This window comes from Octodon degus, unplaced genomic scaffold, assembly GCF_000260255.1.
Source record: "Octodon degus isolate 3935 unplaced genomic scaffold, OctDeg1.0 scaffold00047, whole genome shotgun sequence".
NCBI classification, from domain to species: Eukaryota; Metazoa; Chordata; class Mammalia; order Rodentia; family Octodontidae; genus Octodon; species Octodon degus.
In genome coordinates this window covers 1,537,310-1,564,797 of record NW_004524623.1, presented here as the reverse complement: position 1 = coordinate 1,564,797, position 27,488 = coordinate 1,537,310, and the positions used below count along the sequence as shown (strand labels likewise).

General features: G+C 36.5%; 1 protein-coding gene across 1 annotated transcript in view; it reads right to left on the bottom strand.

The window, feature by feature from the left end:
* The window catches only part of Lemd3 (LEM domain containing 3), a 70,426-nt gene extending 43,074 nt beyond the window's left edge, over nucleotides 1-27,352 (bottom strand). The window contains exon 1 of the mRNA XM_004632133.3: nucleotides 25,803-27,352. Within this exon, the coding sequence (XP_004632190.1) occupies nucleotides 25,803-27,324 (1,522 nt within the window). The 5' untranslated portion in view covers nucleotides 27,325-27,352. The remainder of the gene's footprint in view (nucleotides 1-25,802) is intronic.
* Nucleotides 27,353-27,488: the final 136 nt, after the last annotated feature.

Here is a 27,488-nt window from a genome sequence, read left to right as displayed (position 1 = left end):
AGAGGTGAATGGATACAGGAAAAAAAAAATAAATAAAAAGCTAATTTTGTTCTATTAATCTACTGGCGGTAAAAGGAATTTTTCTGATAAAAAGGAAAAGGGCATGCATGATTTGTGTAGAATTAGTGGTGGCATATCTATGGAACTCATGCCAGTAGGCTGGTTTTTACCATTCAAAGCTCTAAAAGGTTTAGCATCCCTGGCATAGACAAAGTAGAAAGGCCAAAATAAACATATGAACTAAATTTGGAGGTAAAAAATTTCCATCACTGACTTTATGAGAAATCTACTTAAAATTTAAGTTACACTTCTCTCTTTTTTAACTCTAGAATGAAGCAGATTGTAAAGTCACTTAAAGAGACATTTGAGAGGGCTGGCCAGATAGCTCAGCGGAACAGGGCTCGATCCCAGACAGGGTTCAATCCCAAATGTGCCACGCCAGCCCCTGGGGTTGGCTGAGGCTGAGGCTGAGGCTGAGGCTGAGGCTGAGGCTGAGGCTGAGGCTGAGGCTGGGGCTGGATGTATCTTACTTCTACATTTAGTCTATAAAATATAAAAGCTCAATGCCCATTACGCTGTGAGGTGGAGCTGTGGAACACTCTGAATCTCTTCACTGTTCAAATAAACTGTTCAATTAACTGTCAGTTACTTTTTTAACACTATGCTACTCTTTGGCTATTTTGCTTCCATATAGCTTTTACAATGTATTTTATATTTTGTGCTTTTAAAACTTAAAGTAATAGTCCTTAATATCTAAATATGAAATCTAACCTTACCAGAAGAAAAAGCTGACCTTTTCAGAGACCATATAATAGTTTCCAAATCTAAGGGATTTTTTTCAATGGCATTTTAAAAAACATATTTGATTTCTGCTTTATGGTCTGATTTTCAAAACCTAAAAATCCAAAAGCCATAGCTTATATAAGAAAGAAAATCATAAAAATAAGAGCAGAAATTAATGAAATGGAGACAAATATATATATATATTTATATACATATATATTTTTACATATGTATTTATATATACACATATGCATTTATATATGTATATATATTATGTACATATATTTTTATATATGTATTGAGAGACAGTGCGTGCATGTGCAAGAGAGCATGTGAGAGCAAGAGAGAGTGAGCACACGAACACACACAAGCAAAAGTCAGCCAGGAGTGGTGGCACACATCTGTAATCCCAGCACTTGGGAGCCTGCAAAAGGACTGCTGCAAGTTTGAGGCCACTCTGGGCTAGCTGTGAGCTCAATTCCAACTTGAATTGCATAAAAAGACCCTCTCTCAGAAAAGGAAAAAAAAAAAAACACAAAGATTCAATGAATCACTGACCTGGCTCTTAGAATAAACAGACATACCTTAGCAAATCTAATCAAAAAAGGAAATAAAAGACACAAATTAATGCAGTCAGAATTTTAAAAACTGAAATCTCAAGGGACATTACTGAGCTCCAGAAAATTATGAGCCACTATACTTCACAAACATACATACCAAATAACTGGAGAACTCAGAAAAAAAAAATGGATTCTTAGATATATATGAATTGCCAAAACTGCACCAAGACAACTTAAAAATCTTGAAAAGCCCATGACTTGATTCTTTAAGAATTTTAGGGATGAACTAACACCAATACTCCTAAAACTTCTTAATGAAATTGAGAGGGAAGAAGTACTTCCAAAATCATTCTCAGAATTTAAAATATCTTGATCCCCAAACCAGGTAAGAAATCAACCAAAAAACCAACTATAGGTCAATTTCTCTAGTGAACATAGACACAAAACTCCTTCACAAGACACTATATAGAATACACAACACCAAAAGATCATACACCATGACCAAGTAGGCATGCAAAGGGGGTTCAACACATAAAACTCAGCACATATAATTCATTACATAAACAGGAGAACAAAAATCAGATGTTCATCTCAACAGATGTAGAAAAAGCCTTTGACAAATTCATGATTTAAAAAAGCTCTGTTCGATGAATTGGAGCAATCAATTTTACAAAAAAAAAAAAAAAAAAAAAAAAAAAAACCCTAGGGGCCTGGGGAGATAGCTTAGTAGAATATGTGCTTGCCTGGCAAGCGCAAGTTCAATACCAGGTTCTACCAAAAAAAAAAAAACCTAAAGAAAATAAGTAAGGAAATTCTGTATCTCAATATGATAAAAACTATTTATGACCAATCTACTGTCAACATACTAAATGAGAAAAAAGCTGAAAAGCTCCTCTCTAAAAACAAGACAAGAATATCTATTATCTCCACTCCTGTTCAACACTGTCCTCAAAACATTAACCAGAGTAATCAGGTCAAAGAAAGAAAAAGGATGCATACAGGAAAGGACAAAGCCAAAATTTCAGTGTTCGCAGATAATTTTGATCCTTTACTTACAAGAAAAGAAAGAAAACTCCACCAAAAGACTCCTAGAATTCAAAACCAAATTTAGCAGTGTGGCAGGAAACAAAATAAACATAAAAATCAAGTGCACGCCTGAACATGAATAATGAACTCACTGAAGTAGAAATCAGGAAAACAACATCATTCATATTAGCAACAAAATAATTAAATACATAGGTGGAACCTAACTAAGGAAGTGAAAGACCTCCACAATGAAAATTACACCAGCCTAAAAAATCGAGGACATCATAGAAATGTGAAAATATCCCGTACCTGAATAGGCACAATCAACATAATCAAAATGACTATACTCACTGAGTCCGATCTATGTAGTGAGACCCTATAGTCCCTGTAGACTCTGTACTAAAATATAAAAATAATTAAAAATGACTATACTTCCAAAACTGATATACACATTTCATTCTATCTTAATCAAAATAATGTCATTTTTTTCAGAGAGCTAAAGAAAACAACCCTAAAATTTACATAGAATCAGAGAGATCCAGAATAGCAAAAACAATCCTGGGTAACAAAAGCAAAGTAGGCAGGATTATAATACCAGACTTAAAATTACAAATTTAAGGTAATTCAAGCAGCACAGGACTGGCCCAAAAACAAGCATGTGGGGCCAGGGAGATAGCTCAGCAGCTTAAGCACATGCCTGGCCAGTGCAAGGTTAAGTCCCTAGTACTGAAGGGAAAAAAAAACAGGCATGTGGACCAACAGAATAGAACTGACAAGTAGAAACCACTCCAGGCACATATAGCTATTTGGTCTTTGACAAAGGAGCCAAAAACATACTGGAGGAAACACAGTTTACTTAATAAGTGATGCTCAGAAAATTGGATATTCAATATGCATAAAATTGAATCTAATCACACTTCTAACCATAAACTAAACTAAAATCAGAATGGCTCAAAAATTTAAGTGTTGGGGCTGGGGATCTGGCTCAGGTTGAATGCTTGCCTAGCAAGCTGGAAGCCCTGTGTTCGGTCCTCAGCATCAAAAACATAAAATAAACCTCCCCTAAAAAACAATATTAAAAAAAAAAAAAATTCAACTACAAATTTAAGTGTTAAAACAGAAACACTTAATCTGCTAGATGTACAATAGGCATAACTCCTTAAGACAAGGCATAGACAAGGATTTTCTAAACAGAACCCAATGGGCTAGGAAATAATGAGAATTAACAAATAGCATCACAGCAAATTAAAAAGCTTTTGCACACCAAAGAAAACAACCAACACAGTAAAACAAAGAAACAACAACAACAAAAAAGCAATCTTCAGAATGAATAAGATACTGTCAGCATTTTTATGGACAGTGTATTAACATCAATAATATATAAAACAGTAAAAAAAAATTAGACATCCCAAAAGACCCAATCAAAAAATGGGTAACTGAGATGAACAGATATTTCTCAGAAGTATAAATAGGCAATAAACGTGAAAAAATGCTGATCAGTGGCCATCAGAGATTAAAACTACACTGAGATAACTTCTTACCCCAGAAAGAATGGCTATCATCAAAAAATATAATAAATACTGGCCAGAATATAGGGCCAATGGAATTCTACTACACTGTTGGTACAAATGTGAAACTATTACAAGCACAATGGAGATGCTTCAAAACATAAGAAATTCCCAAAAGAATTAAAATCTTACTATAGGGATACATGCATACCCATGTTTGTAACAGCACAATTTCTAACAGCTAGATCTTGGACAGAGAATATATAGCCATCAACAGATGAATGGATGAGGAAAATGTATTTATTTATAATGCTGTAGTACACTGCGATAAAGATAAACCTGAGGAATTTATAGGTAATTGGATGCAATTTGAAAAGTCAGATACACAAGCTCAAGGTTTTATATAAAAAATAATATTCATATATGTAAAATATATACACACACAGTAAAACTGAAGAGTTAAGTAGGCAGTAGGGAGTTCAAGTACCTTCCCAAATTATGATTTCATTATTTAAAAATATAATTCAAGATATATCCTAATTTGTTTCATTTATACCAAAAGTTCATCTTAGTACACTGAAAATAACAATTTGCTGTTATCTGTTTCTTTCTTTTTTTTTTTTTTTTATAAGAATCTCTTTGGCTTTTGACTTGTTCTGACTACTTGGAAGATAACAATACATAACAACTACTGTTACTGTGCTATTTGGTTATGAAGACATGTTCTATTTTTTTCATAAAATAAAAAATAAAAGGCCTGGTCCTCAATCTTTGATGCTATTCATAGGAGGTAGAACCTTTAAGAAGGGAGGTCTCCTTGAAAGAATACTGAGTCCCAACTGCTTTCTCTTCTCTCTACATTCTAGTTTTGCTTCACCACCCTCACTGCCATGATTTGCTACCTCACTGTAGGCCCAAAAGCAATGGCAAGAACCATGAATAGAAACCTCCAAAACTGTGAAGTGAAATTCTCTTTATAAATTGGTTTTCTATTTCTTTTATAAGTTGGTTTATCTCAGGTATTTGCCTTAGTAATGAAAAACTAATACAACATCTCTATTTTTGTTAAATTCTGCTTAACAAATATTAAGCAACCAAAAATTAGGTGCTGGTTATGAATACACAAATTAAAATTCATAGTCTTCTCCACTATTCTAGGGGGCTGGGGGAGTGAGAGATCCTTTTGAGAATTTAATCAAACCTGTGAACACTTGCACTCCCAAAAAATGTGTACTCAAAACTACAATTTTAAGAAGTTATTGTAGAGCTCACTTACTACACGTTATGATTCATGGATCATTCTTTTAAGAAGTTGTGGTCTAGTGGAATGTTACAGCTTGTATCTAGTTGTACCCTCAAGGCCTCAGGCAGTCATATGAAGAACTTTTCCAAGGTGGCTGGATATAGAGTATGTGATGCTGGAATTAAAGGTGTGCAATTACTAAATGAGTCCACTAATTGGTTTGGCCTAGTTCTGGGTGTGAGTGCTACCCCTCTTAGGCAAGTTGCCTAGATAAAATATAAAAGGACAGAAAGAAGCTGCTTATCTTCCGCTCTGCAATGTACCACCTGCCTTGGACCCAGCTGATTATGGATAGAAACCACTACAAACTGTGAGTTAAAATAAACCTTTCCTCCTTTAACTTTGTCTGTCAGGTATTTTACCTCAAAAAAGAGAAAAGTAACTAAGATATATAATACATCAGGCTTTTCTTAAAAAGGGAAAGGGATATAATTTTTAAAAATTAAACTATACATGAGAAGATATATAAACCACGTACACAGTATAGTTTAATCACAAATATCCCAAGTTAAAAGTCAGATATTTGTATCTGAATTTTGGTTCTGCTACTTACTGGTCTTGGACCAGATTCTAAGCCTTATTTTCCTCATTTAAAGCACAGAAATTATAATCCCCACCTCTTAAGAGGTTTAAGAATGAAATAATGCAAGCAAACTTTAGTACAGCACTCACACAGAAGCATTCACACACACAGACTGAGTGTTATCAGTTACTTTTCCATCATTAAGACAAAATATCTGACACCTGCAACTTAACAGAGCCAAGTTCATTTTGGTTGTTTCAGAAATTATAGTCCACAGCCAGCCAGCTCTAAGGCAGAAACAAGGTAGAAGGGCATGGCAGAGGAGAGCTACTCAACCCATGTCAGCACAGAAACAGAAAGGTACATCAAGAGAACCATCAAGACAGGAATGGCTGAAGACAAGAATATACCTTTTTGGGTCAGGCAGATAGCGCAGCGGACTAAAGCGCCTGCTTAGGCAGATTCAGGCGCTCAGGTTCGACCCCTGGCCTGCTGTGCTGGCCCCAACCCTGAGGCATGGTGAGACCGCGATTGAGACTGGGCATGGTGGCACACACCTGTAATCCCAGCACTTGGGAGGCTGAAAACAAAGAGAATCACCCACTGCAAGTCCAATCTACATAATGAGACCCTGTAGACCCTATACTAAATACATTCAAAATACCTTTTCAGCTCACCTTTACATTCCCCATGATCCACATCCTTCAGTCAGACCATACCTCTTCACAGTATATTCAATTATAAACTGAGCACTGGATTAATCTGTCAGTGAAGTTAGCAGCCTCACCCAATTACCATCCAAAGGCCTCACCTCTGAACATCTAACTTCTGGAGAACATTTCAGATCTAAAGAGTAACACCTAGAGTCACTTAAAATCATTCCTAACGTTTTTACAGTCTGAGTACTCAACCTCCACAAAGTCTCAGTTTTGTAACACAAAAGGAACTGTTTAAGTCACTTTCCCAGTTACTGGGATGAAACACCCAACATCCACAACTTAAAGGAGAGGTTTATCTTGCCTCACATTTTTAGTCAATAGTTGGTCAGATAATAAGGCAGTAAGGCAGAGGTGAAGGGTCTGAGCAGAGGAAAGATGCTCACATCACAGCAGCAAGAAGGAGGGTTAAGGGAGAATCCAGGAAGGGTAATACATCATTCCAAGTGATGCCCATTATAACCTTTCTTTTCCAAACAGATTCTACCTGCTAAGAGCAAGCCAGCTATTATGCCTCTATGATCCAATCACCTTCCAAACACTTGAGGTGCTGGGAGGAAAATCTTATCAAGGGCTCAAATACAGCATTCACCCAAATTCTACCATTGCCTACAACAGCTTATAACTTCTAAAATTCCTTTAAATCCTACAATATAGATTTAGGATTTGAATGTTAACTTTAACCACTTGATTTATTCAGTAGAATCACCAATCCCAGAACCAGGATTAACTAGCAAAAAGATAAAAAGAAATGCCTGACAACCTTGTAATAAATTGGTAGAGCTGACTGGAAAGAACCTATTTTAAAAGACCTTGTCAATTAAGTACAATAAATTACCTATTTTCATATTAGTTCTAGCTAGCAAATAGACTTGCCAGAATTTCCTGCACTTCAAGTGGTTTATTAACCTTTTCTTACAACGTACATCCTATGACAAGTTTTTTTTAACACTCAAACCCATACGACATATATATTTTTACTTAACATTTTTCCTAGCAGTTATATTATAGTTCTTTACCATTAAGCAGCTATTGCTGAACCTCAGTGTTTTACTCTTAACCTTTATAGAAATTAACCAGTAAGAATTTTAAAGTGATTGCTAAGGAAAAGAAAAAGTGATCTCTACTAATCCAATGGACTGTTCTACCCTAATCTTTGTAAATGCAGATTAACATATTGTATTCAAAACAAAATTCAGGTAGTCATTAAATCACCCCATGTCTCTCATTTTCTAATTCAAATATATGGAACTGTTTTTAAAGTAACCAAGTAATAATTTTACCTTTTTTCCTTCTTTAGATAATACAGTTATAACTTCTGTATTAATTCCAATTTAGTACAATGTTTAAAAATTATAATTTAAATTATAAAGCAGATTATTTTTACAGTGTTAATAATGTGTATGTCTAAAATTTAAATAAGACCTGCGAGATAGCTCAGCAGACTAAGTGCCTGCTTAGGCAAGTGCAGGGATCAGGGTTTGATTCCCAGCTCTGCCCTCAGGTGTGCTACGCTGACGCCCAAGTCCAGGCATGGTGGCACAGGCCTGTAATCCCAGCACTTGGGAGACTGAAAACTGGAGAATCACTACAAGTCCGGGCTGCATAGTGTTCCAACTTAAAGTTTACAAAAAATAAATAAAATAAATTGAAATTTTCTAAGTAATGCCACTTAATTTATATGACACAGATGTATAAAAAGTATCTGTCACACTAAACAGTAATGACAGGAAAAAAATATCTGGAACAAAGAATACTAACTCCAATATTTGTGAATTATGATTTTAGGCACATTATACTTTGGGATTCTACTTATCTAAGGTAAAAAGAAATGTTTCAGGATTGTACAAAGCAATATACAAGGAAAATTAACAAACCTTGCCTTTTTCTTCTTTTCCCAGCCCTCGCATGAAATAAAAAATTGACAGCACTCCTCAAAATAACAATATACAGTTTCTCTGGCTTGTATCTGTCTCTTTTATCAGGTAGCTACTGGGCAGAAGTAACAAATCTTAGAGAAACAGGAGGTTCCAATGCAAGGCTTCCAAAAAAGTCTTTTATAAAGCCTAGATTTCACTTACTTAACGTCAAAAATTTTACCCATGAGAAATAGAATCTGAGAGGGTTGGGGAGATAGCTCAGTAGAATAAGCACTTTCCTGGCAAGCATAAGGGCCTGAGTTCAATCCCCAGTTCCGAGAAGAAAAGAAATAGAATCTGAGTTAACAAGCATCACATACTTAAAGTACAATCACCCCAAGAAGATCAAAGAGTTTTACCAGTTGGTAGATCTGTGCCATTCCATCATTACATCTGATTCTCTCACATGCACTATGAATGTCCCAAAAACAAATTCCAAAATATAGCTAGGAAATACAACTTACAGATAACACCCTTAAACTATGCTTTAAGCAATGGCTATTTTTAAATAAATTACATTAAGATTTCTCATTCAATCTCCAGTCCCACATGCTGTGCTGGACCCACCCCCAGATGTGCTGAGCCTGAGACCAAGTGTACACCTCCAATCTCAGCGCTGAGGAGGCTGAAAACAGGAAGACCACTACGAGTCAAGTGACACCCTGTACCAAATACATAAAATGGGAAAAAAAATTTCAGATCCTTTCAGTAGTACTTTTGATGTTCATTTTAAGAAATCGACAAAGTTATACTTAGAATACAATTTTCTAAGAAATTCTAATTAAACCAGTAAAGATATACACCTGAAAACAGCACAAGCAGCAAGTCATTTATTAAGTCTTCAGATAATAACACTCTGTAATGAATGCAGCCTCCCCAATGTTCTCTGTTCATAGTTAAAAACTTACATAAATTCTAGCTGAAAATGTAGGCAATCCAGCAACTATGCAGACAGAAGAATGATTTAGAGAAGATAGACTAAACCCTTGATTTCATACTGGCTCAATTTTCGCTAAAGAATCACCTTATCAAATTTCACAAGCTATATGTAAAAATCATACAGCTTCTATCAGAACTCCAAATATGAATTTAATCAGTGGCTTTCCTGAACATTTAGATGGAAATAGATGAATTGACACTAAAAAGAGTAGAAAAACTTTTCAGTCATAGTGCTAAAGTTCACCCAAAAATGTAAGTCTATTACTTTTCTTGAACAAAGTGATTAAGTTGTCCTTGCCTTCTTAATTTGTAAGATGATGGTGTGGAATATTTTTCTCAAAAAACCTCAACTGATTAAGTGATATAATGAACAGAAAATGTTTACACTTGTCAAGCAATAAATAAACGATCTATTTATTTTTGACAGAAAATTTTGGTATTGAGCACTCAGCTGTTCAACCAAGATTATAGGATACATGAAATTTAAGTTAACATGGTTTAAAGAACAGGAATTAAGATGAAAGGGGCTTGGGAGACAGCTCAGTGGAATAAGTGCTTCCCTGGCAAGTGCAAGGGCCTGAGTTCAATCCCCGGTTCTGCCCCCCACCCCAAAAGGTGGAAGAGGTACACTTTCTTCTGTTTCCTGTAACTTCCACCGAGCAAGAACTATTATCTGAGTACCCAAAAGATAAACCAATTTATGCTACAATAGGACAGTTTTAAATAGGCTTCTACAGGCTAGTCTGGAAATTAAAATGGTGTAATGAAACAAGTTATATCGAAACTGTCCTATTAATCAGCTGTGAAACTATCTCATTCATATTTATTTCTCAAAAATAAATAAATAAATAAATAAACAGAACACCTGTCTTACATGTGATCTGGAACGTAACCTATTCAAAAATTAGGAACTGCTTATTTTTCCTTTTGGAATTAAACAATGTGTCTTTATGAGCAAACAATCTCGGGAACAAAAATGTAGTTCAAGGGAACTATTCAAATTAGGAGCTGCTGCTAAGTATAAATGTACCACAAATTATACTATAAAAGAACTGTGAAAATATTTATAAAATTCAAAAGCATGATAAATAAAAGCTTCCAAGATATTTTTCTCAAAGTGAAGTTTTGAAACACCTAAACAATTTCTTTACCCCAATAAGTTTTACTAGTCATTAGTTTGCATTACTCCCAGTGGGAGCTATCTTTTCCTTCTTTCACCAGTCATATGCCAGACTCAAAATGTCATCTCTCCCTCCTAGGTCTAATTTGAAGAGCTGCCGAAAGCAGTTTACACCTGAAAATGGTAAAGCAAACAGAAAAAATATTCCAGTAAGCAATGTAAGTAAGAACTTTTAAGAATCAACTGATTTAAGATAGTTATAATAAGGTAATAACTTGAGTAAATAAAAAACAGCTGAGCAGTGGCAGAACTAAATCTGACTCACCTGTCATATCCCTAAATGGCCAGGTTTTAAAATAATGTAATACAGTGAACAGGACAAGAGTTTTAGCAATAGATATGTTGTAAATCACATTCTGCTACAGAATACCTATTTAACAAATCAGTAACTCTATATTTCATATCTATCTGTAAGGGGCCCGGGTGATGGCTCAGTAGGATAAGCGCTTGACTGGCAAACGCAAGGATCTGAGTTCAATCCCTGGTTCCACAAAAAAAAAAAAAAAAAAGACAAAAATCATATCTGTAAAATAATAAAACCTACACCATAGTGTTATTAGAGATTAACTGGAAAGTTACAGAAAACAAAGTGTTTGACACACTGTAATCATTCAAAAATTATTTCTCATTAGATCTCATTAACCAAAAATGTAAATCTGTAACTCAGGCCAGTCCAGATCTAAACTGTCCACTAGGGAACCCACTAATTACATGTGGCTACTAATGAACACATGAAATGTGCCAGTCTTGACTGAACAGCACTATGAATACAAAATACACACTAGATTTTGAAGATTTGGTAAAAGGGGGAGGGGGGACAAAATATTTCACCAAAAACTTTTATGTTCTTATATATAAACATAGCTCTACTGGGTTAAATATAATATTAATTACACTGATTTCACCTGTTTTTATCTTCATGTGGCTACTAAAATTATGTATGTGACTTCTATTATTAGAGTTCTATTCAACAGCTCTGATCATAAGTCACATGATTAGCAAACTTTCAAATGAAAAATGTGAAGTTTTTATTATGTGCTTCATATAAATTAAAAATGAAGATCTTAATGTGCTTTAAATTCCTACTAATCTAAGCAGTATGGTTGAAATATCATATTTATCAAATCCATTTATTTTATGACTCCTAGTCTTTTGATCATCTCTATTTAATCAGCTCCTATTCACAGGAACACACCTCATCTTCCCACTCTGATAAAAGGATTTGTGCAATTTTACAAATTAGTTAAAGAACAGCATGTGACAAGCTATCCCTCTCTACCAACTATATGCACTGTCTGATCCACAGAAGCTTACCTAAGGCTCACATTCTGAACAAATATTTTACTGCCTTAAATTCAAAGCTATGTTCTGGATTAAGCAACATATTAAAACTATTCTACCTTCTCTCATGGTTAGCAAAACTAAAAAACTAATTTCAAGTTATGTTTCATTATTCATTATATACCAATAAAATAACATTCTTTTTGAGTCCTACAAACAAACCATTAAGTAATGTGAAAAGGTAACTCCCTTTTTTCTAATAGCTTGACAAATGTTTAAAAATGCTCATAATGACTATAAATTTAACCAGCTCTTTTTTTGTGTGTGTGCTTTAAACAATTTATTTAACTGAAATGGACTTACATTTGTTTCTGAAGTGATTTCCATTTATTTTGATACATCTTTTCCCCATGATGATTACAGGATCTTCAAGCCAATATAAATATTTTATAAATATCTGAATATTTGGGTACACATCTGCACAGTACCTCAGCAGTACCTTTCAGCAAGAAAAACACTGGAGTAAAGACTACACACAATTACTAGGTACAGTGAAAATCTGCTGCAAATATTTAAGTTTTTGGTTTTTATTAATTTTAATGAGAAAAAATAACAATGAGTTTCAAAACAGGTTAGTAGGACAGTTACAATTAACACATTGCATATTGTTGTCTTCATAGTATTCAGAGTACAAGATGCAGACAAGATACCTGTCTAAACACTATTAGTACCAATCTTTTTTCTCATTGAGCTAAGAGAAAGTAGCCGTACATCAATCCTATTTTGTATATACAGATTTTTTTTTTTCACTACAAAATGGTCCTTTATATCCCCCTTTTTTGTTTTGTTTTGTCAGAGATGGGCATTCTATTGCCATTCAAATATTGTAGGTGCTTGAATTCAGCAAAATAACGCAAATATTTCTGAGGTAAGAAGGTATCACATACCTGTTCAACTAAGAAAACCACCCTTACAACACAGGATGATTTTATTTTTACATAGGACCTAGAACACTTAAGCTGCCAATTAGGTACTGAATGGCAGAGCAACGTCGCCAGTTTATGCCATGAATTCATAGGGAATGGGTTCCAATAACTCGGGTTCCTTCCCATTGGTCCTCACAAAGTATGCTTCTCTGGGTGGGGCAGCTGGCACCTCAGCTGAACCCAGGTACCTTTCTCTTTGCCTTCCTTCTTTTTCTAATCATTTTCCTTGACACATTTCAGGAGGCTATCACGACTTTTTGAGTGTTTAATATGCTCAATACGCACATTAATCCTCTTGGCAAGTATCTTGCCCTTAACTTGCTTGTTTACAACATGCCAACAGCATGCTGGGTAACGTTGTAGACTATTCCCATTTTGCCATGGTAACATTTGTGAGGCATTCCTTTTTGCACAGTACCCATTCCCCTGATGTCTACAATATCACCCTTTTTGTAGATTCGCATTTATGTGGCCAAAGGAACAACCCCATGTTTTCTAAAAGGCCTGGAAAATATATACCAGGTTCCCCTCCTCTTGTCCTTTGTGTTAGTCATTTTGACAAATTACTGGAATATGGCGGTTCCAACCAAAAGGGCTAACCAGCTCTTAATACTTTCTACTGACATAGTCTATTAGTGCTGAACATGTATTCCTTAAATATATTACTATAACTAGAGACTTCTACCTTTCAAATAATATTAAAAGTATATTAGGATATATCATATCATTCAAGTATCTGTAAAGCATTTCCAGACACACATCACTTGACTTTTTTTTACCAAAATCAATGACTGGAAGTAAAATTTTACTGTGTTCCCAACTGATTGATATGCTGGGAACGTAGCAACAGTGGCACAGCACCTGCCTAGCAAGGCTTGAGTTTGATTCTCAGCACCAAAAAAGAAAATCGGGGGGGGGGGGTGAGAAACCCAAAAAAGAACTACAGACCAACTGACTGATACAGAAAGCAAGGCCCAGCAGTCAGGAGTAACTTACTTGCCCCAAGTTAGCAGCTAAGAAGAAGCTAAAGCACATATAATACTGTGGCCTGGTGTGGAAGATTGCAGTCTCTTACAACACATAGAGGGTTGAACACATCCTGGCTTTAACACTTAGCTGTGAAATCTTGGACATGGCATTTATAACCTTATTTCCTCTAAATTTCAGTTTTAGAAAGGAGTATTTTTATTCACCCTCATAAAAATTTAAGTGATTACACAGAAAGAATTCACTAAATGTTTCATATTATTTAAGCCTTTAGATTCTGAAAACAATGGATTTTTTTTATTAACAATGGATATTTGAAGGTGACATTTTAAAATAAAACATTCTGTCAGAAGTATAAGAATACTTCTAGAACATCCTGAACCATCATTATAAATGTTCAGTTGTTTCATTTTTGTCAAATTCATTGCCATTCCTTTTAAAAAATTATTTCTAAGTATTTTCATGAAAAGAAACCTACATTAAATTGTGTGTTTAAACATAAAATTCCCAACTGAGAAATTGTTAATATAAAAAAAGATTAAAGAAATGATCAATCAACACACAACACTTAATATTGGGCTTATCTATTTTCTTTTTTTTCCTTTAATCATTCATTCAGAATAGGGTTTACTATGCAGCTTGGACTCATAGTGATCCTTCTGTCTCAGCCTCTCCAGCACTGGGATTACAGGCTTGTACCACCATTCCCAGTTTCAGTGGCCGACACAGCACACCTGGAGTTCCAGGGGTGGCATGGCATGCAGTACCAGAGAGCAAACTGGGTCCTTGCACTTGCCAGGCAGGCACTTAGAATGCTGGGCTATCTCCCCAGCCCTCTATTTTCTTCTAAAGTAAATTTTATGCCAAACAGCACATTCAAATTTTCAGAAACTAACTTTTGAAGCTTTTTTTCATAAGTCACAATATATATAAAATCAAAACCTTTAGAGTAACCAAATTCCAATTCTGAAAACTAGTTTAGAGCATAAATATTAAGGAAATGAATGCCAGACACAACACGGAAGTAGACAGGTAGACAGTGTTTTGGTGAAAAGTATCATTCCTATTATTCTACAGTACATATTCATTATCTGGTATTACCTGGCACAAAGAAAGAAGGTTCTCATAAATGAGTCAATGAATGAAGAAATGAAAAAATTTCTAAATCAAAGAGAGCATCTGTGACCCCATGGGAGGTATCATTATAAACCCAGAAAGTTGTAAGGTGACCACGACCAAGTTTCTAAACTATAGCCCAAAGGCCATAAAAAACAGACATTCTAAGCACTACATTCTTCCTACTAACTTCAATGACACTCTTAGCATATACAAGTTTTCAAAACTCTACCTGGGTGGATTCCTACAGAGCGTAAACTTGTTCATGAATTAGCCATAGTCCACAAATTCCCTAATATACAGGCTAAAAGCAAAACAAAATTAATGTTCTGTCATGTGCCAAAATGTCTAAAAAATAGATATTTTTATATTTACATTACATTCAAGGCAAGAGGAAACGTGTTAGTACACACTTACCATCCAGTTAGTTCAGAAAAGCTGAGCCAAGCACTTGCATAGTTTTGCATCCAGACCTTATTTCTAAACTAGTCTGCCACTTATTATCATGATAGCTGTACAAAAAAACCCTCAGAAGTTATGCTGCAAAAATGTTAAGAAAAAGCTATGGGAAAGCACAAGACAGTAAATCTGTTACCTGACAAAATTAGTGTGATTTTAATTCTTGTACCTCTAGAAATGAAGTAAAAGACTTCTGAGAAATAAAGGCTTCCACATGTATTATCACTATAGGTGTAATTTTTATAATCTTTTTCAATTTTTTTAAACGTATTTGGTACAGGGTCTCACTACACAGCAGCGCTGGGATTACAGGCGTGCGCCACCACACAGACTCAGCACACCTGGAGGCATGGCCCACATAGCATGTGGTGTGGGGGATTGAAACCCTGGTCCTTGAGCTTGTCTAAGCAGACTTAGTCTGCTGAGCTATCTCACTAGCCCTCAAATTTTCTTACAAGTACATTTCTAATAGTGAATTTCTTTTTTTTTTTTTTTGGTGGCAGAACTAGGGATTGAACTCAGGTCCCCAAGTTTGCCAGGGAAACTTATTCTGAGCCATCTCCCCAGCCCTCGTGAATTTCAATTGTGGAATGTTACATAAATATTAAAACCTAAGCACTTTCTCCTGGTTAACTCTTTTAAAACTATTTCTGACACCACTGCTGATAAATTTCTAAGTGGTTTTTTTGTTTCTAGTATTTTAATGCTACTTGTAAAATTCGGATTAAAGCACAAATCATTAAATTTTGGATTATTAAAGCTAACACTATTAGGGGCTGGGGAGATGGCTCAGTGGAATAAGCGCTTCCCTTGCAAGTGCAAAGGCCTGAGTTCAATTCCTGGTTCTGCCAAAAAATAAAATAAAATAAAGCTAACACTATTGTTGTAACAGTTTTTTGAGAGTTTTTTTTTTTTTTTTTTAAACCTATGTTAAAAATAAAATGTAGGACTGGCCAAATAGATCAGCGGATTAAAGCACCTGCAAGCAGGTACAGGGGCTGGGGTTCAATCCCTGGACCTGCTGAGCAGTCCCCTCCCCCAGGGCACACAATTGAGACCAGGCGTGGTGGCATGCACCTGTAATCCCAGCTCTTGGGAAGCTATAAACAGGCAGATCACTAAGGGTCCCATCTAGTAGTGAGACCCTGAACACCCTGTAACCCCTTCCCTAGAATACAAAAAGTAAAATAAATTTTACAAAAAGTAAAAATAAACTTTACCCTGTTTGTTTCTGATCTTTGTTCTTGCTTTTGTTTTTGTTCTTCAAAATAAAGTTATAATAAAAAATAAATACATTTTGAATATAAATGTCAAAAGCTAAAGTTATAAATAATTATTATAGCAATTACATCATTTGTGCTAGGCTCCAAATTGAACAACAATTCTTAGTGTAAAATAAATTACCATACGAGTAAAATAAAAATGATAGTAATAAAATTTTCATAGTCATTAACCCTTATTTATCAAATATTTTGGAAGGGATTTGTAATAGTTTAAAGTACACTACTTTCAGAACTACTTATAAATGACATTAAATACATCTGCACTGAGTTATATCTCTTTACATAAAAGTTTTCAGAGAGTACAGTTAAAAGAAGGTTTAAAGCCTCATACTCCTCAGGAATCGTGAAAACACCTAAATTTTTAGTGTTCCTGAAACTCTCAAAAATACCTAGTTTACTTTAAAATAGAAAAAAAAGAGAAATTCATTTATTATACTCTAAACGACCTTTAATAACAGAAAAAAACAAGTTTTCCAGGGGAAATGCAAACCCAAAGACCATTTCATCACCAGCGTTGATACTGTTCAAACTTTTAAAAGAGGTTTTATTGGGGGCCGGGGAGATGGCTCTGTAGAGTAAGTGCTTGCCTGGCAAGCACAAGGATCCAAGTTCAATCCCTGGTTCGACAAAAATTAAAAAAAAAAAAAAAAATAGCTATATTGCGTTATAGCCTTACACATGTATCATACTGTATATTGCAGCAGATGCACCTTCCCCCTTTGTAGACCAAAGAATGAATTTAAAACCTTAAAGATACTTTACAAATTTGTACCTTTTTTCATAGATTATTCCTAGTACTCCAAGGATTTCATACATTAAGTTGCCTCACCAATCTATACCTTCATAAATTTCTGGATAAAAGTATAAGCACAGAGCCAGGCATGGTGTGACCTGACTATAATCCTAGCACTTTGGAGGCTGAGGCAGGAGGACTGCCCTAAGTTAAAGGCCAGCCTGGGATATTTTTAAGTTTAAGGCCAGGCTAGAATACAGTGAGCCTGTCTCAAAAAAAAGTGTACTTGCTAACTGTTTAGCTCACTATCCAGCACACAGTTGACGCTATTGAACTTTATAACTTTATTATCATTATGTGCCATGTACTGAGCTTTATTTTACATGTATCATTTCATTCTCATTTAACCCAATTTCATAGAGGCAAGTATTTAGGCTCAAATAACTTTCTTTCACTAAAGGAGTGGGAGGGGCTAACAAGTGGAAGAACTAGTATTCAAATACAGATTCTCTATGCCAATATTTTCTCAAACTAGGATCCTTGGAGACATATATGCGGATATACAAGTTTTCATTCTGATATTTTCTAATTTTAAACTACTCTACAGATAATTTTCAAATGACATTTCATAAAGTAGACATTAATTTCTTAAACCATGAAAAGTAACATATGCAAATTTCTTGGATTTGCAGAACTCCAGAGACACAAGAGACTTGTTTCTCTAAGTAGTCAGTTTTGTGTCCCTATCTCTTCATTCTTTAAGAATAAGAACAACTATTCTTCAAAATTCTTAAACTCATTTTAATTTTAGATACCAAGTTCTGGAAATTTAGGCTAGTCTAACTGCTTAAAGAGTAACAATTAACACAAAAATTAAAAAACCACGTATAACACTCCTTTGTAATAATTGGTATTGGATTAAAAAAAACACATTAAAGAAAGAAATACTGAAAAGGTAGTTTTGGTGAACTGTATGAGTATTTATAGCACCAATCTCTCATCTTTATTCCAAGTTCATATCTAGAATACCTCCTTGGACATTTCCACTTGAGCAATTCTACCAATACAACCAAAATGAATTCATCTTTCTGTACTACCTTTCTCCAAACAAGACCCCTCTTTGCTATCTGTACTTCATCTCGATGCTATTACCATTCTCTCAGTTGCCCATATTTACGGCCACAGAATAATCTTTGAATATAGAGAAAAATGAAAGTTAAAGCAGTCACCCAACTATTTCCTTCTTCAAATATATTTGTGAGTCCTATTCCATTCCCACAATTATCAACCTCCTGGATCCATAACTTCAGGATTTATCACCTCACCCCTTCTCTCCAACCATTCTATCTATACCATTTGATTATGCTTCTTAAAAGACCACTTTGATCACATCAGTTCTCTGCTTTAAATGCTCCAGATTCCCACTGCTCAACCAACAAAATCAAGTCCAAACTTGAAATTCAGGAGCTTTAATCCTGTAAGATGGAATAAGCTTTCAGTGAAACTTTCCTTTTTACAAAAATATAGCACTCATCACATAGTATCCCACATTTCTTAACCATTTTTTGTGATTACTAGTGGAGAATTCTACAGGAAAAAGTTGGGTTTTTCTAAAGAACATTGTTATCAGGAACAGAATAAGTAATCCATTATTAAGTCAGAAAATGAAAAAATCAGTGCTTATGTTCAATGATCCCTGAGTATGCATGAAGAACTGGTTCCAGTACCTCTGGGTGAATAATGCTGTGCAGATGTGCAAGTCTTTTATGTAAAGTCTCCCATATACTTTAAATCATTTTATATTATTTACAACACCTAAAACAAAATTGTTATGTAAATAGCTGCTATACTATATTGTTTAGGGAATAAGAACAAAAATATCTGTACATGCTCAGAGGCACTACTTTCAATTTTTCTGATCTACAGTTGGCACACACAATTTTTCAATTATTTTTGGCCCAGAGTTGGCTGAATCCATAAATGAAGAGGCCATGGATGTAGAGGGCCACCTGTGCTGGAGTTCTGGTAAGTTATTATTTATTTAACCAACAAATGTTTACTGAGTAATTTATGCCCTGGACATTAATGTGACTTCCCTCTACTATGAGTTTGCCACGTGCAAGGCAATAACACTAAGCACTTTATATACAAGACCTCAATATTTAAAGACACCTTGAGGCAGCTATCATCATCATCATCTTTAGTTTTAATTTGAGACAATTAAGTTTCTAATAAAGTAACAAGTAGATAAAAGACAACTGAGATTTAAACGCAAAACAAAATGAAGTCTGTACTGTTTACCATGATATTCTTTCTACAGAAAGATTAATCCAAGTATAATCTATGTGGGATAGACATACAATTATTATTTCATAGTATAAATACTATAAAGCATTCAGAGGATCTTATTTGAGCACAGAATAATGAGCCAAACTCTAGGGTCAAGAGTTAAAGATGTCCAGAGGCGATACTTTTAAGAATGAACAGCAACTGGGTAATAGCGAAGGGGAAAAAAATTAAAAATTCCCAAAGAGAATAGCATGTGCAAACTTATGGAAGCATAAAACTCTACGGCTTGGGGCCAGGGAGATGGCTCAGTAGGATAAGCGTTTGGCTGGCAAGCGCAAGAATCTGAGTTCAATCCCTGGTTCCGCCAAAAAAAAAAAAAACAAAAACACAACCTCTATGGCTTATTTACAAAACACCAGACAGTTCAGTTTTCCAGAAAAGAAGTGAGGTAAGAGGGATCAGTAGGTAATGAAGCTAGAAAAGGCAACCATATCAGGAACAGTTTAGTCAATGTATTTAGATTTGGCCCATATAGGAGAAAGCCACTGAGTAATTTCAGACAAGAGAAGATTATATGTGTTATTTTAGAAATACTGTGCTAGAACTAAAAAATGGACTGGAAAAGCTATAGTCTAGAAGCAAGAACACCTATTGGTTAGTGAAAGACAATGAGAAACTAACCTAAAATAATGATGATGGAAAGAAAAGACTATTCAAAAGACAGGCAGGAAATAGAACTACAAGGTTTGCTAACTAATTGGTGGTTGAAAGGAATGAATCCAGGCAAACACAAAGTGCCCTTTTGGGCTCTGGGTGGACAGAACACAATTCAACAAGGAACAGAGGGAGAGAAAGTGAAAGCAGAAAAAGCATCAGATAGTGCTGGTACTTCTGGTACATCCAAGAGATGCCTAGTAAGACAAACTAGTAAGTCTAGAACTCAGAAGATAAATCTAGGGGCCAGGGAGATGTTTCAGTGGAATAAGCGCTTCCCTGGCATGCGCAAGGGCCTGAGTTCAATCCTTGGTCCTGCAAAATAAAAATATAAAAAATAAATTTAAAAAAAAGAAGATCAATCTAAGATGAATATACAATTTTTAATTTTTTTTTTTTTTTTTGTACTGAGGATTGAACTCAGGACTTTGTACTTGTCAGGCAGGCACTTGAGCTACTGAGCTATCTCCCCAGCCCAAAATACAAAATTGATATTATGCAGGACAATGAATTAAACTGTCTAGGGAATGTGTGCAAAAAAGTAGGATGAAAAATAGTTTTAGGAACTAAAAATTAAAACACAGGCAGGAAAGGATACAAAAACTAGAAGAATGTGGTAATGCAGCACTTTGTAAGAAAAGTTTAATAAAGAACAAAGGGAAATACATATATATACACACACATATACATACATATACACACACATACACACACAAGACAGCTAAGATAATTATACTACTGATTTCTATTTGTTTATTGAAAGGAACAGTTAATGGTTAACTGTTTGATCAATATTGCATACCGTAATTATATCTCATAATCTGAGCAACTACTTTGAAGATATCAATACACAATGAAACAATCATTGTTAATTTCCTATCTTATTTTAAAATCCTGTCATTTTTATTTCTTTATTCTCTTTAAAATTAAAAAACAAAAAAATGTTAAGAACAGTTTAATAAAGCAAGGAGTTGTTAATGCACTGAATTTACCAAAATAGTAGAGTGGAAAAGGAGTAACTGATGTCTTGAGGGAGACAGCTTACAAAGCAATTATGGGTAAAGAAAATCAAACTAGGTGGGACTGAGTGAATACAAGAAGAAATAAAATGAATTGTCTGGCTTGGAAAAGAGTAGCACCTACAAAATACAGAGTTCAGGAAAGGCACAGTGTAGCATTTTAATAAGATGAGAAAATGACTAGTGGAGGACAGTTTCAAATGATACCTTTGTATGTAAAACTAGTACATGGAAAAGTTACAAGAAAACATATTAAGTTTAAAACATTAAAATAATCAAGTTGCATAAAATCTAGAGCATGATGTTACTTCAAAGTCGGACTTACCCTATAGCCCTTTAAAAAAGTCCATTATGATTAGAAGCGTGCCGTCTCTCTGACTTCATCATTTGCCATTCTTTTTTTTTCCTTCTTCATTCACTATATCCCAGCAACCCTGACAATCTGATTCCTTCAACATACGAACTTGTTCTTGGTCTTGCACTATCACTTCTGCCAGGATGTGCTCCCTGTCAATACCTAAATCCTTCAAGTCACTCAGATTTCAAATTTCACCTCAGAGAAGCCTGCCTACTTGTCTGTTATACTGCATTATTTCAGCCCAGCCCTCCAAAGTTACTAGCACCTTTTGCATTAACTAGCAGTATCTGAAGCGCTTGTTTACTTGTCCATTCCTCCTAGAGAATAAGCGCCAAAAGAAAAGTTTCATCTTCCACATACTCACATATTATTCGTATCATTTCTGTTCATACTGGCGCATAGCAGGTATTCTACAGTTGAACAAGAATCTATACCACTTTATATAAAAAATATTAAGAAAAAAATGTTAAGGAAACTCTGAAAGGGTCTAGTATTTCAATATATTAGTATCAGGTGTGAGAATAAGACTAAAAAGGATACATAAAATCTCCACTCATTTCTACTCACATTTTCTATACAAGTCATGTCTTTTTAAAATAATGACATGAACCTAAAATAGCCAATTGCTCTGCCTTTATTTAAGGGCAGCAGTGGAATGATCATGATTTAATTACCTGAGTCAAACAATCTAATTTCAGGCTTCTCTTGAAGTTTATTTGATTGTTCTAAGTAGGAACCTTAAACCTTCAAGTGAGAAAATACTTAAAAAATCAAAATTATATAATCCAACCTCTGTTTTAGATCTAGAAACAGTAATTTAATAATTAGTAAAATTAACTTAATAAAAATAGGTTGATATACAACCCAAAGATTAAATGATTTAGACTAATTTATATAAAACACAATTCAAATAATAATAAAAACTGACTGTCACATATAACCTACAATTTTCTGGTGAAATTATTACTCAAAGTAAAACTACTTCCTTAAGTATACTATTTGACCAATGAATATACACCCACTCACATAATACTCTCTCATTTCTATTCACATTTTCTATGTAAGTCATGCCCTTTATAAATTAAAAGACCAGGAGTCTAACACAGTCAATCTATTCCTCTTTATAACTTGCAGTTAAGCATCATAATATGACAAAAGATTCGGAATAAGTATCAGTAGTAAAAATTAAGTCACTGTTGAAACCCTAACACCACTAGACTAACTGAACCAGCTGGTACTTCTGTACACCACAAGTAAGGATTCATCATACAATGATTCAAAATTTCTGCCTGAATTTCTACAATATATATTTAACAGAATAAAAATAAGTGCTAAGTAAAAAATACACTACAAATATTAAGTGCAGAAAATGGCTTAAAACATTTCATCTCAGAAATAGTTACCATAAAGTTTACCAGAAATATACCATATTTCATCTGAGCCTCTGATAATAGCACCTTAATTTTTTTTTAACCAAACTATCTCACATTATCATCATAACAACTCTGTAGACAGCAAATATTGTTACTCACATTTTACAGTTAAGAATGAAGCTCAGAGCTTAAAAAGTTTGGCCAAATACATTATATTTATGGATTCCGAATCTTTTGTCATATTATGATGCTTAACCGCAAAATACAAAGTGAAATAAATTGGCTGTGTTAAGACTCCTGGTCTTTAACTTATAAAGGACGTGACTTACACAGAAAACATGAATAGAAATGAGAGGGTATTATGTGAAAGGTCTATATTCATTGGTCAAATAGTATGCTTAAGGAAATAGCTTAATAATTTCACCAGAAAATTGTAGGTTATATGTGAGTTTTTTAATTATTTGAATTGTTTTATATAAATTAGTCTCATTAAATCTTTGGGTTTTATATCAACCTATTTTTATTAAGTTACTTTTTACTAATTATTTGCTAGAAATGAAGCAAATTCTAGTACCTTCACTTCAACTGTTTAATCTCTATTTTTCCATTATTCAAGCTACTTCATACTTCATATTTACCATTTGCTAAAATCTAAAATGCTTTATAATCTCTTCCCTGCCACTTGCATGAAGATGAGAACAGTACCAGCAGTCCTATCCTATTCTACTTCAAATTTTATGCATTAATTACTCACTCAACAGTGATGAAAAAGATGGAATTGAGAATTGTGCTCATCAGTAATTCTGTATAAATACCTACCAAATATTATTTTCTTAACCATGATAAAATAAAGGCGCACGCTCATCTGGAAAGCTCTACAAATGATATACAAAATAGCATTAAAAAACAAGCTTTATAATAGGAAAATTTCAAACTAAATCTTAGTCCTACTACTCATGAATTGTATAACGAGTACACTTACTAACTTTAGTCTCATCCTCATTCATAAAATAAAGATAACATCGAAAGACTACGTGAGAAAGAAAGATGTGAAAAGCACTGAGCACTTAGAAAATGAGCAGATCGCATAGACAACTGATGCTGGTAGGTACAAGTAATGATATTTATATGAAGTTTACTTGTTTAATGTCCAGTGCACCCTTGAATTTTTTCACCCAAATATTTGGGGACAGGACAAATACCATACCTCACTCTGCTCCCAATGAAGCAATTAAAGTTAAGAGCTTGATTTCATTTCTCTTCCAACACCTATAAACTAAACAATATTTTAATAACTTATGTACCTTGAAATTGGTTCTAAATCAAAGTTTACACTGTTTTGTGTCAGTTAACTAGAACTTTCTGTTTTCAAATAAAATGATAAAATAAGCAAAACCCTGACAAGCGTAATTTCTTGATGGAAGAAGAGCAAGTAATCCTGAGGACAAAACAGGGAGGAACTAATAGTGAAAGGCATGTATTTATTAATTCATTACACACTAACTTACTATCTTTTAATTTTCCCAAGCATCAACCTAGTCAATGTTACCATCATTCTATAGATCAAAAACTGGAAGGTCTAAGCACTACACAAGGCTCTTACTCAAGGCCTTTCCTTTCATGCAATGTCTGCCAAGAAGGCTCCCATCTCTCCACAAGGTCATCTTCTCCAGTTCCAGGTCTCACTCGCAAATAGTACGACTCCTCAGCCCACTCAGTCTAAAGCAGTGCACACCAATTACTCCATCCACAGTCTGTATTTATTTTTATGTATTCAAAAAGAGGAATAATTTGACTCATAACTATATCCTCGTTGTGTATATAAGATGCTGCTTGAATGAATGAATACACCTGCCTGCAGTCATTCAACAAGTGCAGGACCTAGAAATCAATCCAAACAAATTTTAACCCAAGCTCGTTAAGTGGCTTATCACTATTTTTTCATAAATTGGGGGAGGTAGTTTGGGCTGCAAATAAAGAGGTATTCCTTACTGCTTTTAAAATACTCGTTTTTTGGCCAGCCAAATAGCTCAGCGGATTAAAACACCTGCAAGCAAGCACAGGGGCCAGGGATTGGATCCCCAGGGCTGCCAGCCCCGCCCCCAGGGACGCTGAGACAGCAATTGAGACCCGGCTTAAGGCTGGTCATAGTGGCATGTGCCAGTAATCCCAGCTCTTGGGAGGCTGCAAACAGGCAGAGTCCCATCTAGTAGCGAGACCCTGAACACGCTGTAGACCCTAAAATAAATAAAATACTCGTTTTCTTTAAATAAATTACAAGACTATATATACACTATAATGAGTATTCTATGGAATACTACAATGACTACTTTACAAAATAATTAACTTGGATATCAAGAGGTACCACCTTGTAGAATCATAACTCAACTTGGAAAAAAATACTCATTTGTGATATTTCTGAATGATAGTACTTCTAGACCCTCGGTTACTGCCAAGTGCAAAAACATTTAAGGTTAAAAGACAATTAAGTTATATACAAGTTCATCTCCGTTATAATTATTCTAAGCTATTTTGAATTTCACACCATGCATAAAAACTTTAAAAGCAACTATAAACTATCATTCTGATAAGGGTAATAACGTTCTTAAAATAATGTTCTTAAAGATGTCACATGCATCTCAATTCGCTGTTAAAACCACGTTTTTGCAGATGAAAGTCGCCTCATCTAAGTGCATCTAAAGCAGATCACTAGCAAGGTTACCTTACCCACAGGGTTTAATACTTACGGAGTTCTCCATCCTCGGATACTCCTGTCCCTCTCATTCCTAGGTAAGTCAGTCCCAGTATTAGGAAAAACAAGCAGGCAGCAGTTAGGAGAAACATCGACAAGTAGTGAGCACTGAAACTCCCAGATAGGGAAACCTCCTCGCGTTTAAACTGCTGGAGAAGCTCCTCCTCTGGCTCGGAAAGCTTCTGTTGGCTGTATGTGTTTTTCAGGTAGGTATGATTGGAGCCCGTGTGGTTGGCATGATTGATCCTGAGTGCACTAGGGGCGGCTCCAGTACTGGGAGAGAGGCTGTTGGAATAAATCCTGGGGGAGTCCAAGCTGAAGGCCCCACCGCCGCCGATGTGATTATTAGTTTTAAGCAGGGAGCCTGTAGACGTATCCAAGGTTGAGTCCACGTCGGGAAGTGGCGGGGGCAGGAGAGGTGCCAGTTTCTTAGAGCTAACACGGTATCTAGGAACGGGGCTGGAGTCCACTTGATCGCACCCACCTTCCTGCTCTGCCGCCGCCTCCTCGAGGTTTCGGCTCCTGTCTAGACTCCCGGCAGCCGCCGCCCTGTCATTCATCCCAAGTCCTCCCCCTCCCTGAACTGAGGTCTCCAGCCGGCTGCCGGCAGATTTAGCAGTCAACGGGGAGAGAGGCTTACTATGGCTGCGTCTGGGCCGATGCCGGGAAACGCAGTCGTCCTTTAATACCTGTCTGGCGGCGGCCACGTCGTCGTCGTCCTCTTCCTCCGAGTCCGAGTAGTCTTCCCGGCAGCTGTAGGGGAGCAGCCGGCTGCCGTTCACTGCTCGGCTCGCCCACAGCGGCTCCTCGGCCTCGGGGTCCCCGTCTTCCCCGTCGTCGCCCTCCTCCTCGTCGTCCTCCGCCGCCGCGTCCTTCCCCGATGGGGTCTGCGGCTCGGCGCCCTCGGCTCTCCTGGCCCCCCACCACGAGTGGGGCTTCCTCCGCTCGGCCGAGTGACTGTTAGTCACCTCGCTGGCGACCAGGGGCGCGGGCGGCGCTTTGAGCCCGCGGTACTGGAGCGCAGCCCGGTCCTTCCTGCCGCCGCCGCCGGCCTGGTCCCGGGGACCGGCCTCCACGTCCGACTCGTCCGAGCTGAAGCCCAGCAGCACTTTGCTGCCCGCCGCGGGGGCGGCCGCGGCGGCCCCGGGCCCTCCAGGGGGGCTCTCCGGCCCGGAGGCGGCGACTCGGCTCAGGCCCCCTGGGGTCCGCAGGAAGGCAAGGTCGCCCGACGCCGGCCGGACCCCCATCCCCGCCGCCGCCGCCGCCGCAGCCGCCGGTCCAGCGGCCGCGACCGTGGCGGCAGCCGTGTTATTGTTATTACTGTTCCGCGTCTTGCTGCCGCGGCCCCCTGAGCGGTGCTGCTGCTGCTCTTCCTCCCGAAGCTTCTTCAGCTTCTTGAGGTAGACCGGGCGGGTGCTCTCCGTCACGGGACCCGGAGACAGGCCGTAACGGCGGAGCTGAGAGAAAAGCTCTTCATCCGAGAGCTGCTGGGGCGACGAAGCCGCTGCCGCCGCCATTTTCTCTCCAGGGTGTTTTACAAGCTCCGCGCTACCGGAAGTGACGCGCCGCCCTAGACCCTGAACTAGACCCGGCTGCGTCGCCCGCCGGCCCCGCGCGCGCCGCGGCCAATGGGAGGCGCGGGAGGCGCTCACCTGAGCGGGAAGGGCCACCTGGGCGGCGC